The sequence below is a fragment of the Pectinophora gossypiella genome, chromosome 18 (assembly GCF_024362695.1).
Source record: "Pectinophora gossypiella chromosome 18, ilPecGoss1.1, whole genome shotgun sequence".
In the NCBI taxonomy this organism is placed as follows: domain Eukaryota; kingdom Metazoa; phylum Arthropoda; class Insecta; order Lepidoptera; family Gelechiidae; genus Pectinophora; species Pectinophora gossypiella.
The window spans coordinates 9459735-9473345 of record NC_065421.1 but is presented as its reverse complement, the minus strand read 5'-3'; the positions used below and the strand labels follow the sequence as shown (position 1 = coordinate 9473345).

The 13611-nt window shown below is 39.7% G+C and overlaps 1 protein-coding gene across 4 annotated transcripts in view; it reads right to left on the bottom strand.

Annotated features, from left to right (window-relative positions):
• Window positions 1–242: 242 nt before the first annotated feature.
• Window positions 243–13611, bottom strand: part of LOC126375135 (uncharacterized) — a 38884-nt gene continuing 25515 nt past the window's right edge. Inside the window, exons 5-7 of one of the 4 annotated variants that reach the window (XM_050021983.1) lie at window positions 2286–2380; window positions 1558–1677; window positions 243–579 (exon numbers count right to left, since the gene is read on the bottom strand). In XM_050021983.1, coding sequence (XP_049877940.1) covers window positions 411–579; window positions 1558–1677; window positions 2286–2380 — 384 coding nt within the window. In that variant the 3' untranslated portion in view covers window positions 243–410. Of the gene's footprint in view, window positions 580–1545; window positions 1678–2285; window positions 2381–13611 lie in introns of all 4 variants that reach the window. The other 3 variants (XM_050021986.1, XM_050021984.1, XM_050021985.1) reach the window with 3 other exon arrangements.

The window sequence follows — 13611 nt, the reverse complement described above, 5'->3', positions numbered from 1 at the left end:
GCGTACATTGGCCGTACAATCCTCCCGCACAAAACATCTCCGGCGAAACGACTAAAAGTCGTCAATCAATAACAATAAGACAAGTGACAAACGTGACAAGTGTTACGTCATTTTCAAAAATTCAAATTGAAAAATGAAAAAAAAATAAAAAAAATGAAAAAACGGCAAAAGGGTGATGCAAAGCTAGATTGAACAGTGAGAAATCTCACGGGGAAAAAAGTCCCCATCGTTCTTGTTTCCCCAAAAAGTTATTTTTTCCTCCAAACTAGCGGAAAAACCCCAAACTGGCAACCCTGGCCATGAAAGTCTTAAGACCAAATGATACAATGCTTAGTCCCAAAAGCCTTATACAATACAGACCAGAATAGGTCCGTAGCAAGCACACAGGCTACTCGCCCGAGTTCCATTCGCTACAAGTCCGTCACTGGTCCGAACACGACGGTTGAGTTGTTGGTGGAGTTGACACTCGATCTGCGGGCCCTGGATTCGTGCTCCGGTTCGCTTGGGAGGGAGTCAGGTCCGTTGGTGATCTGCAGACCGTTGAATTTTGAGCGGAGCTGGGTTACTAGTCGTTCGAGTCTGGAAGAAGACAAGATTGTAAAGGTGCATAATTAATAAATAAATAATAAATAAAAAAATGTTTATTGTCATAGAAAAGGTTGACATAACATTGGATAATATAGCTAGGACACACAAATGCTACAGAAGTATAACCCTGCTACCTGAACTAGGAGACCTGTATCTCAGGAAGCAGTGTTCAGCAATTATATCTTTTATAACGTCAGTTGAGGCAAACCATTGTTAAATTGAATTTGTTTAACAATTAACTGTGGTAAAATAAAAACAAATAATAATTATGCTTGTGTGTGTGTGTGTGTGTGTGTGTGCGTGCGTGCGTGCGTGCGTGGGTGCGTGCGTGCGTGTGTGTGTGTGTGTGTGTGTGTGTGTTTGCGTTAGCCCTACGACTTAATTCATAATCATTTAACGCAATAAATGGTATTGCTAAAATGGTGGGTGGTGGTGGTGGTTAATGGTATTGACCCCAATTGGGATATATTCGTGAGCTTATGTATTAACTTTGTTGTCAGGGTACTATTGAGCCGCCAAAGGCCCCTGACTCGGTTCATGTAACGACTACATACACTCTCTCTCCCCTTGGCATTTATTATTTCCATTTGATGGTAGGGTCTACCTTCTTCGTACTTCTCTTCCACATCGCTCTATCAGTCGTGTCGTTCTCGGAGACATTGCACATGCACATTTCCTTTTTGACCACATCCGTCCATCTTATTTTTGGTTGTCCTCTTGGTCTAAGCCCTGGTAATCCTGACACCAGGGTTGATGAGGTTGGTACCGATAGAAGAAGAAGCGTGGTTTCACGTTGACAGGTACAAGTGTAAGGAACATATTTTAGCATCCAAGCGAGGAGTGGGTATGTATTTCTGCCCACCCCTTCGGGGATATAGGCGTGATGCTATATTATAATTTGATAACACTACTTTGTTAGACAAACACAAAACATCTAATAGCTAAAGTTCGTCGTACCTACTGACTTACTTAAGGGCGTGGTCCTCGGCGTTCTGCTTGGCTTTGCGCATGTCCGCCACGTCCTTGCGCAGGCGCAGCCGCTCCGTTTCCGCGTCCTCCATGTTGCCGTTCGTCACGCTCGACTCTAGTCTGTCGAGGAACGTAATTATATAAGTAACTCACTAATAGTAATGTTTTCTCCTATCTAAGTAGTAAGTGATAAAGCGACAATAACATGCTCTGTGGTTCAGTGGTAGAGCATTGGGCTCACGATCTGGAGGTCTGCGTTCGGTTCCCGATGGGGAAAATGTCGAAAATCACTTTGTTTAGCTAGGACATAGCAAGCTGAATCACTTGGTTGTCCGAAAAAAGTAGATTCTGTGCTTCGGAAGGCACGTTAAGCCGTTGGTCCGCGGGCTACTAGCCCAAATGCCTCCACTAACCCGTAGTGGAGCAGCGTGGTGGAAGTATGCTGCATACCCTCTTCAAGGGGAGGGTCTTGTGCCCAGCAGTGGGACGTATATAATCTGTTTCTGTGTGTATGTTATATGACATACCGCGCTTCGGAAGGCACTTTAAATCGTTGGTCCCGGTTACTATTTACTGATGTAAGTAATTGGCCACACTTACGGCATTGTCAGTTTCTTCGTGAAGGTCTTTAATAGTGCAGGCGGGCGGCTCAATAATAACCCTGACACCAGTGTTGATGAGGTTGGTAATCCACCTCATAACCCACACGATAAGAAGATATAACATACCCATTAGTGACTCTGAGGAGTCTGAGTTCGTCTTCCAACTTGATGATACGATCCATCATGCGACGTTTGTCCGCTTCCGATGCTCGTAGAGAACTCTGCAACAATAGGGTATGTACAGTCATGAGCAATGTCATGTACCCACTTTAGAACCCTGTCGCACTATCATATTTGACATTTAACGAGACTTACGGTTAAATTGGCTAAAAAAGTTAATGTGACATGGTTTTAAAAGGGTTAAACCTAGCTCAGACGCTGGCGGGGAGCGGAGAGTTGCCGTTCTATACGTAGTATTATTCCTTCTATGGTCGAGAGGAGATGTGCAGGAATTGACCAATCACCGCGAGGAAAAGAGCAGAAGTGCGCTCTCACTTAGGGCGTTTTCGCATTAGAGAGTCCCAGAATGACTGCCAGGTTGCCTGGCAGAAATTGCTATTTAGCAATAAGGCCGCCTATTGTATTTATGTTTTTATTTGTATGTTTATGTCCTTTGTATATGTCGTTGTGGAATAAAGTATTATTGATTGATTGATTAATTGACTGACAGTAGAAAATTACTTGGAGATATCGGATGACGAATGTAGCGCGCAAGTTACCGTACAATTAAATCGGATACGAATCGGATATTACATGCTGTGATTGGTCGATTCTGCGCTGCTCCGTTTCTTTCCGCTCGGCTTTGCTTTAATGGGAACCTCCCAGCCCATCATAACGACCAAAACAAAAAAAAACTAGATCGAAAAATGTCCCAAAAACCTAGAGATTTTCTAAGCACGGGCCACAAATCAGCTAAGTGCTTAGAGAAAAGTACTATTTAATCTGACTGTTGAGAAAAAACACCTTAAAAACCAATAATGGCAAGTCGCCATGAATTTGGTAGCGAGTGCGTATTTCATTGCTGGTGGTGTCGACAAGAGTGCACTGACTATAACCAACGGTAATGTATTCGTGATCACGCGTGCTGACCAGGCGTTCTGTACGCGGCTAAAATGCGCCAATGTGAGCTTCGTAGGCGTTTATTAGTTCGAGGCAGACTGGGGGGGTTAAAAAGGCCACATTGAAACAATTCATGTAAGAAAGCAATATTCCTTTTAAACCTGCTCACACTCAACTTTACTCACTTAACTTGGTTTTCCCTTCGCGGGTTGGAAGGTCAGACAGGCGACTGCCTGGGGTGGGGTATATTATCAACTGAACCAACCAACTCGATGAACTGTACCATCTATAGAATGCAATAAAAATGAATATATCGACTACAATAAACATTTTCTTTTTAAAAGAAAGCAGTCCAATTCAAAATTCTATAAAAGCGTCATCTTAGCCCTCCAGCTAGGTGGTGTAGTGTGGATTCCCGTGTCGTTAAATGTGGATTGTTCTACCCGGCAAGGGAGGGACCTCGTAAAATACCGCCTCGCTGCAATCTCGTCATCTTATGAGACTAGCCCACTAGTCATATTTCCGACACTTTCCAACGACTAAAGGGATTATGGCGGCCGGCTCTTAATCTGCCACCATAAGGTTTATCATATCCGAGTTATAGGACTCCGACAACAGACTTGTGGCTCAGTTTTAAGGCCGTACCTTTGGTTACCTAACCAGTTCGTGATTCTGCTTGATAATACGCAACATCTGAATTGAAAAATAAATATTTATTATTTAAGGACGCCAAAGTAACAACAAAAAATGATGTATAAAATAAATGAAGTTGCTTTGATAAGATGACCTGCAATACAGAAAAACTCCGGTTTATGATTTTCATGAGACACCGCATAATCATAATCATATCATTTATTACGTTCCACATATTAGATAATGTTTGTTTAAACTGTTACAAAACGTAAAAAAAGAAAACATTGTTTATCGTTTACGTTATATGGGGTATGGGGTATTTGACTGAGTCAAAAATAAATTATAAAATAGTAATCTAGAAACAGAAGCCTGTCATTTTACTATTCGGCTTATTTTCGTATTTTATTTATGAATTAAGTAGCAATGAGTACGACGTTTGGCCGCTTTTATTTATGACGTCACAGGACAGTATTTCCATACGAACTCCGAAGAAAACTTTCGTTTTGACGTTTCATAAAAAGTATTTATTTGACCAGGTTGTCAAGTAGGTAGCCTATTATATAAGCCTTACTTCGTAACGAACAATGTACAGTTATAATTTATAAAGTAAATAATCATGAAATACCTATCTATAACATTATAGACCTATGTAAGGTGTCGACAAACATATAGACATAAAGTAATAATTACACAGCTAATTCTATTGGTTCCGTTTGTTTCGCCACCTCTGATATACTGGCGGCCATGTTTGTTTTATCGCTCTACCAAAGCTACATTTCATTTGATATAGGTACGTACTTTGAGGCTTATTAAATAACCATTAAAACAAAACACACGCTTTATGAAGTTCCCTCTAAAATATAATTAGTTTTTTAAATAAATAAATAAAATAGTTTTTTTTTTCATGAGAAACCAGGAGAACTTAACGCCGGGTTTCCACTGACGCGGAGATGGGCGGAGAAGAGCGGAGATGTGTGGATTTGACCAATCACAGCGTTCGAGAGAGCGAGAAACTAAGACGCTCGATAGAGAAAAACGCTCGAAAGAGTGATAACTCTTTCCCTCACGGTGATTGGTCGATTCCTGCACATTTCCGCTCATCTCCGCACAGCTCTGCGTCACTGGAATCGCAGCCTTAGGCTTGTTTCTTATGTATGACTGTATAAAATATATCAAAGCAGCCGCATGCGATTCGTACTCCGATACCGATGAATTTATCTTAGGTGCAGTTTTCGCAAACATAGTAGGCTCGACCATTATAGACAGCGATGCGGGTCACCCTTATCTCTAACATAAAGCTCGGGGAGGAGAGGTTTTTTGTATGAAGTGTCCGGGGTGTGACTAAATATGACTAAAAGTAAAGGAAGTCCCAAGAATAAGGAATAATACTACGTGTAGAACGGCAACTCTCCGCTCCCCACCAGCGGCTGAGCTAGCTTTACCTCCCCCCCCCCCCCTCGAACATAGTTTAGTCTTGAATCGTATGGTGTCAGAGGTCACACACAGATGCGCGTGTACGATAATGTCAATGTGTAGTGTCTGTGTAAAACAAGGTTGTTTGTATGAAGTGTGTGGTAGGACTCAGAGGGGGTGAGATGAACGCCCCATACGAATTAGTGCGGGGCGAAGAGTTACCGTTCTTTAGCTTCGTCGTATTGTTCTTTATTCTATGGTATTGTTCTGGGCGAAATTTGATGGTAGGGCTGGCAGAGGAAGACCGAGAAGGACTTATATTGACCAAATTGGAGATGTCCTTAGAAAAGGTTTAATACGATCTACTCTGAACCGGCGTGCGTGTATGAAGCGATTGATGAATGTGGAGGAAGCAAGAGAATTGTGTCAGTTACTTGTTACCTAGTTGTTACCCCGGTGGGAAATAGGCGTGAGTTTATGTATGTATGTATGTATGTATTGATCTGGGTAGGTACTGAGTTACAATATTTTCCGTCTAGTTTAAGAATTTTATGCAACTAACTTTTCAGTACGTCAGCTTAGATAAAATGCAAGAAATCGGCTGGGCCCGCAGAATACCAGAGTCGTGGTTCACGCCGCGGTTTATGCTGAGTGAGGTCCATTTATTGAGGACGTTTAAGGTCACGAGCATTAATATGTATATGTCACCGTAAAATTGTAAATAACGTTAGATTATAATCTATCGATTTGAATCTCGCGAGATTGTGAACTGTCGAATAATTATGAATCGTATCATATTACTTACAATTTAACGTATTATTTTTCGGTAGATTATAATTTATCGAAGTGAAACCGTCAAATTGTGATACGAAACGCACCTCGCGTGCTATACCATAGAGTTACAAAACTATTAGAGTGAGCATAATGTTAATTTGGGATTCTCTTAAAATGCATAAATGTTTTTGTCATAATTTTAATTATCATAATCCTTTTTGCATAACGTTTTTTAGCATAATAGTTTTACTTTCCCATAATAACATCTACGAATACTGGTTTGTTAGGTATAACTTATTTTTGGGATTAATAAATAGATATCCATAATTCTTTTTTAGAATAATAGTGTTTTGTCATAATTTTTACAAGGCATAACAGTAGGTTAGGGTGCGGCGGGGGTGGCCCTTGGGCCACCCCAATGCCGCCAACATGTTTATCTTACACACGAAAAGTATACTGAATTATACGTTTCAGATTTTTTAATTTTGATACATTTTTTCTTACCATGTGATGTCAGAATTATTGATTACTTACTAAATAATTAATAAATACGTACTTGATTTCACAATCTTGAAGAGCATTTATTTTATTTGACTGACACCTGTGTTTTATTCCTAACTCTATGGACACAGAACGGTCTACTGTAAGGCCGACCAATCAGGGACAGCCGTCGGACAGTTGACAATTTGACAATTGTAAGATTGTGATTTAACAGTTTTACTTCGATAGATTATAATCTGACGAATAATAATACGTTAAATTGTAAGCAGTATATTACGTTTCACAATTTTTCGACAGTTCACAATCTCGCGAGATAGATTATAATCTAACGTTATTTACAATTTTACGGTGACATATACACTCTGGTACCATGTCACATTAACTTTTTTGACAAATTGAACTGTAAGTCTCACTAAATTTCAAATATGTTAGTGCGACAGAGTCCAAAAGTGGGTACATTTTATTGCTCATGACTGTACCATTATCACGTGACTATTATGACCCACATTTTACTTTATTTTTTTTGCGTTTCTGTTACCTATGTTATTAACGTATATACATAAAGTTTTTCTTTTCCCTGATGTTTTGTATTGTTACTGTGGCTCTATTAATAAATACTTTCTTTAAATCTGCCAGCGTGAGAAACATCAGTCAAGCACAAACAAGTGAGAATACGCAGTCATTATCCGTGCGCCATTTAGCGCGCAGGCACACATTAAGGCGCGAGTGCTAAGCGCACGCGTTTTCGCACCTCAATTAACTTATTACGAGCGAAGGCGCGCTAACTAGTTGCGCATACGACGCCCACGCGGGTACACTACACTACATAAAGGTGAACAACATGTTCAAAATGTATGAAACACTTCAACACGTCATCCATTAATAAAGGAGAGTTCATTCATACATATATACATACATAAATTCACGGCGCTGGGGTAAGCAAAGACTATGCAATTCCATTTGCTTTGATACTTACTTCTCTTGCTTCCTCCACATTCATCAATCGTTTCGTACAAGTACGCCGGTTCAGAGTAGATCGTATTAAACCTTTTCTAAAGACATCTCCAATTTGGGTAAAGTACGTCCTTTTAGGTCTTTCCCGCCGCTTGTCGGTCATCATCATCAGCCCATTAACGTCCCCACTGCTGGAGCACGGGCCTTCCCTATGGATGGATAGGGAGATCGGGCCTTAAACCACCACGCGGGCCCAGTGCGGTTTGGTGGTTATTAACGACTGCTAATGCAGCCGGGACCAACGGCTTAACGTGCCTTCCGAAGCACGGCGGAGCTCGAGATGAAAACTTTTTTTCTGGTCACCCATCCTATGACCGGCCTTTGCGAAAGTTACTTAACTTCAACAATCGCAGACCGAGCGCGTTTACCGCTGCGCCACCGAGCTCCTCACTTCGCTTGCCGGTACTGCTTTCGTAATCCTGTTATCCTTCATCCGCTTTACATGTCCAAACCAACTTAACATTCCCTTCTCAATCTTGGTCACTGTATCACCTTTTATACTCATGCCCTGTTTATCAAAACTACACATGTAAAACAACACAAAAAAGTGTCAATATTTATTTCACAAGTAAGTATATTTTACAATCCCTCTATTTTTCGATGAAACGTAATTTACACGTACTTGTGAGTAACTTGTAGCTTGTGAACGTGTAGACTTGTAAATGTTGATAAACACGGCAAGCGAAAGCAATTGATGAATGTGGAGGAAGCAAGAGAAGTGTGTCAGGATCGAAGCAAATGGAATTCTATAGTCTCTGCTTACCTCGTTGGGAAATAGGCGTGACTTTATGTATGTATAAACACGTCACATACCTCTCTTATCACACTGTTTCTTACTCGACCACATATTAATTCCTTCATAATACATGAATGGCGTTTTTATGCCAGTCAAAGAACCGAAAAGAGTATCTAATAGGTATAGGCTATGTAGGTACTATTTACTAACAATATCTGCAGAGGAATGACGAAATATCAGCAAAGTCGAAAGAAAATTGATATAATTGGAGGATCGGGAAGGTACTGGGAATAAGTAAAAAAATAAACTTATCCTGAATTGAAAACCGTGGATGTACAAAGAAAAGGCCCATACATTAAGAAATATAACATTTCCATGGCTTCAGGATTTTGTTTTACTTAAAAAAAATCCTAAGTCTATCCTTGTCTCGCACGATAGACGGCAATATGGCTCGTTACCTATCACGTTGGTCTAACAGAAAGCTCAGTGAGGCGCAATGAATTTATCGCTGACTGCTCCGATTGAGAAAATAGTTGTAAGCTTATGTTGTGTCGCGGCTATTCCTCCACATTATAGTTTCATGACACATTATAGTTTCTACATTCGAAAAAAAATTAAACGCTAGAACAAAAAATTTACCAGTGCCATGTTAATCAAAACTTACAAGTCTACACGTTCACGGGCTACAAGTTACAAGTGCGTGTAAATTACGTATATCAACACAAATTACAGGACATGTAAAATTGAACGCTTGTAGACTCTACTTGTAAATTCTAAAATGAAAAACGTTGTCGCATTCTTTCACCACCATGTTTGTTACCCGTATGCTAAGAAAGGTGATGTGTTTGGCGCGTATCTGGGTTTATGTGGATTTCTTTATAACCTCGAAACATCCCAACGACTGGACGGATTTTAATAAGAGATGCCTAATCGATTTGTCTTAACCGTCCGATGATAGGATAAAATATGAAACGGCAGCAGACTAACTTAAAAAGTAAAAAATCCGTCTGCAAGAAAAGCAAACTAAAAAGAGAGAAACAAGATAATGTTTTGTGCGTCTTTTTCTCAGTTGGGTATTTCGATTTTTGTTAGTTTTGCCCTAATGCACGGCTGAATGGTATTTTTCTGTGCCTGATTTTATGGGACTTAAAAAAGTAGTAGCAAATAGCGTTGTCAAACTATCGATAGTTGACTTTGAAAATCATCTATACTGTCGATAGGACTATCGACATAAAACAGGGCACTGATCAAAACCAGACGGCACTACCACAATCACGGCAACCACAATTGTACCCATTAGATGATTAAAAGAAAACAATTTGGAAAAACGTTGCGATTGAACCGAATCAAAGTTTAACGAGGTCGGGAATCGAACCGGCGACCCCAGGTGCGTGGCGTGGCGGGGTGGCGCCTGTGCCATCCACTTACATCTGCCAATATTTGCTCAAACCCCCTCGGCCCCTCGCGCCGCACATCCGTTCATATTTCAATGCCGTGTGGGGAGACAATAAAGACTACAAAATATAAAGTTATGTGGCTGTATGTTACACTGATATGAATGATGAAGAGGGATGTTTGGTGTAATATCTGAATAGAAATAATAAAAACTGTCTCTTTTTGTTAGCCATAATAATAGTATGCAAATAAAGCAATAATAAAAGAAAATCATAATGGAACTACACGAGGTAAAAAATAATTTTTAGTTTTTTTTTTTTTAGTAAGAATAAACAAGTTTTAAATGTATATGTCGTGGCCAGATCGTAAAATTGATCATTTCATGATGTGGTCGTTCATTTCATGTTTATCGAGCACATCATGAAATGATAAATTCTATGATCTGGCCACGACATATATTCATATCAGCATTAGTAACTAAAATTAAAAAAGTGTAAGTGTGTTGTAAAAGAGTAACATAAAACAATTAAACCGGGCTAATAGAAACCTAGGGAGGCGAGGGGTGGGTGTGTTTACTATAAATATGTGCCTATTCCTTAGGGGATTCAGGCGTGATGTTATGTAAAGAAAACTACAAACCTTGTGAAATAATTAGAAAACTTGACGCAAGCGACAAGGGAGATGCATAGGTACAATCAAAGAGCAAAAGTTCAGTCACTGACTCCGCGAATTATTTGTAAACAGTGTTGAAATTAACTAAACTAACGGTTCATTACTTGTCATAATTGAAAAATTTATGTTTTAGTAGGTGTTTTTGGTCTATTACAGAAACAACATGTAACCAGGAGGTCTTAAGTGCAACCAGTTAATTTATTACTTTGCAAGAAACCGATTAGACTTTTGCAGATTATCTGATTATAATATATTCACGAACAAAAATATTCAAATCTCAATAAATTATTAAAAAAATTGCTAATATAAAATAAATGTGTTTGTTACACACGGGTGTAACAGCTCGAATCAAGCGGCAAATGTGCGAATGCCCCCGCGCCGTTCAAATCGATGCCCCCTCGCATTCTATAAATCCCTGCGCACCCGCCACGGCGCCGGCGGCGGTACGAACCGACGACAGTTTGTTAACATAACTACATGTGAGAATTATGTCGGAGGAATTTAGATCTCTTTACAAAAGAAAGTGACGTTTCGTAATACTGGCTAGTTTAAACTTCGATATCATGCTCGTTCTACTGACAATTCCAAATTCAAAATTATTTTTAGATTAAAAACAGTTTTCCATTTGTTTTTCCGTCTTTTGTTTTTTTTACTTACCTTACGGTTTCAGTAACCATGGAAAAATACGAGCTATTTTCCTAAAGCCTAAAAACCGCAAGTAGTATACTAGCGGGAGTTTGTAAACGATGCTCCTGTAACCTACTGTCCTTGCCTAAACTGATATTTTTAGAATTTGGATAAATTAAAAAAATATATTTTTTTCGGAATTTAAACAACCTTTTACAAGCGAAAAATTACAACTCCGATACGGCGCTAATTACCGCCTTTGAAGAGTTTATCGACTCACCAACGAGTTTTAAACACAAGTGCATCTATAATAATGGTTAATAGATGTATAAAAATATAAATAATTTTCACACAAAACATTTTTTTCGGCCGTTTAGGTTAAACTACCCCGTCCGGTTGATTGAGGGGAGGCCTGTGCCCAGCAGTGGGACGTATATAGGCAGTTTATGTAGGTTAAACTAAGACCCAGAGGGGGTGAGGAAATTCTAGCCCGGCGCCCGATACGAATTGGTGCGGGGCGGGGAATTACCGTGCTATACGTAATATTGTTCTTTATTCTATATTATGGTAAACAGCTGAACAGCATTTTATTTTCCCACAGTTTAGCAGAAAAGTGCTATCTCCATAAAAACTTTGTCCTCTATATACGTGATGACGTCGGCAATGTTTTGCCCACGACCGTGAAGCGTCAAGTGGGCAAGTGGGGCCCTCGAGCACGACCACCCAGCGCGCAAGGTGACGCGCAAAAACGCGCGCAATAACAACACGGCTTTATTTACCCTTACTTCAGGTATTTTGAGGAAATTTCGACGGATATAATATACATAAGTATAATACATACATAAAGCAAGTATTCTAGATATATGTTAAGAAAGAAATCAATCAAACAATTTGAATAAGAAATGTTTTCGATTAAGAATATTAAAAGAATCAAAACTGTCAAAATATCAACGTGAGAAAGTAAGAACAAGTTATACTACGTAGTATTATACACTTCTCATCAAAAAAATCGAAACACTTCCGTTTTCATTGTTTCTGTCCGAATTTAACACAAAAAAGAATTCATACGATGAAAAAAATACATAAATGTATAGCTGGCAGTTTGGCCATTACAGTAATAAGCGAAAATTCTAAATTCAAAATTAGAATCTTATAAACGAAATGAATCACTGTTTTGAGACAAATGTGTGTTTAGGGTTGGAGTACATTTAGCGTTTAAAAACTAAAAATTGGCGCCTATCCTTAAACTTTTTGTTTTTTATTTCAATACTGTGACTTTGGGACGTCTGAAAAAAGGTTTTTTTTCTAAAACGTATGGATACTTCGCCCACAGAAGCCGCCCAAGTTGTGGCATTGCTGGATTCTGGCCTTAGTCAGCGTGTTGTGGCTGCAAGACTGCATCTAAGCCTGTCATCTGTTCATAGAGTCTATAAACGTTATCGGGAGACTGGTTTGTTCACGCGCCGTTCAGGATCTGGCAGGAATCGGGTCACTTCTGAGCGAGATGATCGATTTATTGTAACAACTTCTTTAAGAAATCGACGCCTTAACGCTTTTCAACTGCAGCAGCGGCTTCGTGTTGTACGAAGGGTGGCTGTAAGTGACTCTACAATTAGAAGAAGGTTGAAGGATCGTGGACTGGTACCGCATAAGCCAGCAAATGGGCCGAAATTAACTGCAGACCATCGAAGAGCGCGCCTTAACTTTGCACGTGAGCACCTAAATTGGTCATACCTACAGTGGAGCAAAATTCTCTTTTCTGATGAGTGTAAAATTATGCTGTATGGTAACGACGGAAGGAACAAGGTATACAGAAGAGACGGAGAACGCTATGCACAATGCTGCATTGAAGAAAAGGTCAGCTATGGTGGCGGTTCGTGGACGGTTTGGGGAGGAATCAGCGCCGACGGTAAGACAGAGCTTGCTTTCGTGTCTGGGCCACGTCTGCCTGCACTAAACTGTCATCGGTACGTCGAAGAGTGTCTCGAGCCTCATGTGATGCCCTATGCACATTTTATTGGCAACGGCTTCATATTCATGCACGACAATGCTAGGGCTCACACCGCGGGCGTCGTACGAGATTATCTTAACGAAGTCGATATCTCTATTATGGAATGGCCAGCAAGAAGCCCGGACATGAATCCCATTGAACATCTGTGGGATGAATTAAAGAGACGAATTCGAGCAAGAGATCCTGCCCCAGAAACACTTAGCCAGCTGCAAGATGCAATCCAAGAGGAATGGGACAATATACCACAGCATGTGATCGTGACTCTCATCCGATCGATGAAGAACCGTATGGAAGCAGTAATTAGAGCTCGGGGAGGGAATACAAGTTATTAAATAAACGTTTTTTAGCTTTTTTTTTCATTTACGTGTGTTGTTTTATCCATTTCCTTTATACTCCATACGGAATAAAAATGACTCATTTAACAAAATACGAAACCTATGAAAAATTCATTTAAATTTAGAACATTAACATTAAGATTTGATAAGCTCATATTACTCACTATTAAACGACATTTAACATTTATTCCTAAATGTACACATTTTTCTGATAATCTTGACAAAACGTAAACTTGCAAGGTGTTTCGATTTTTTTGATGAGAAGTGTATAATCCTATTTGA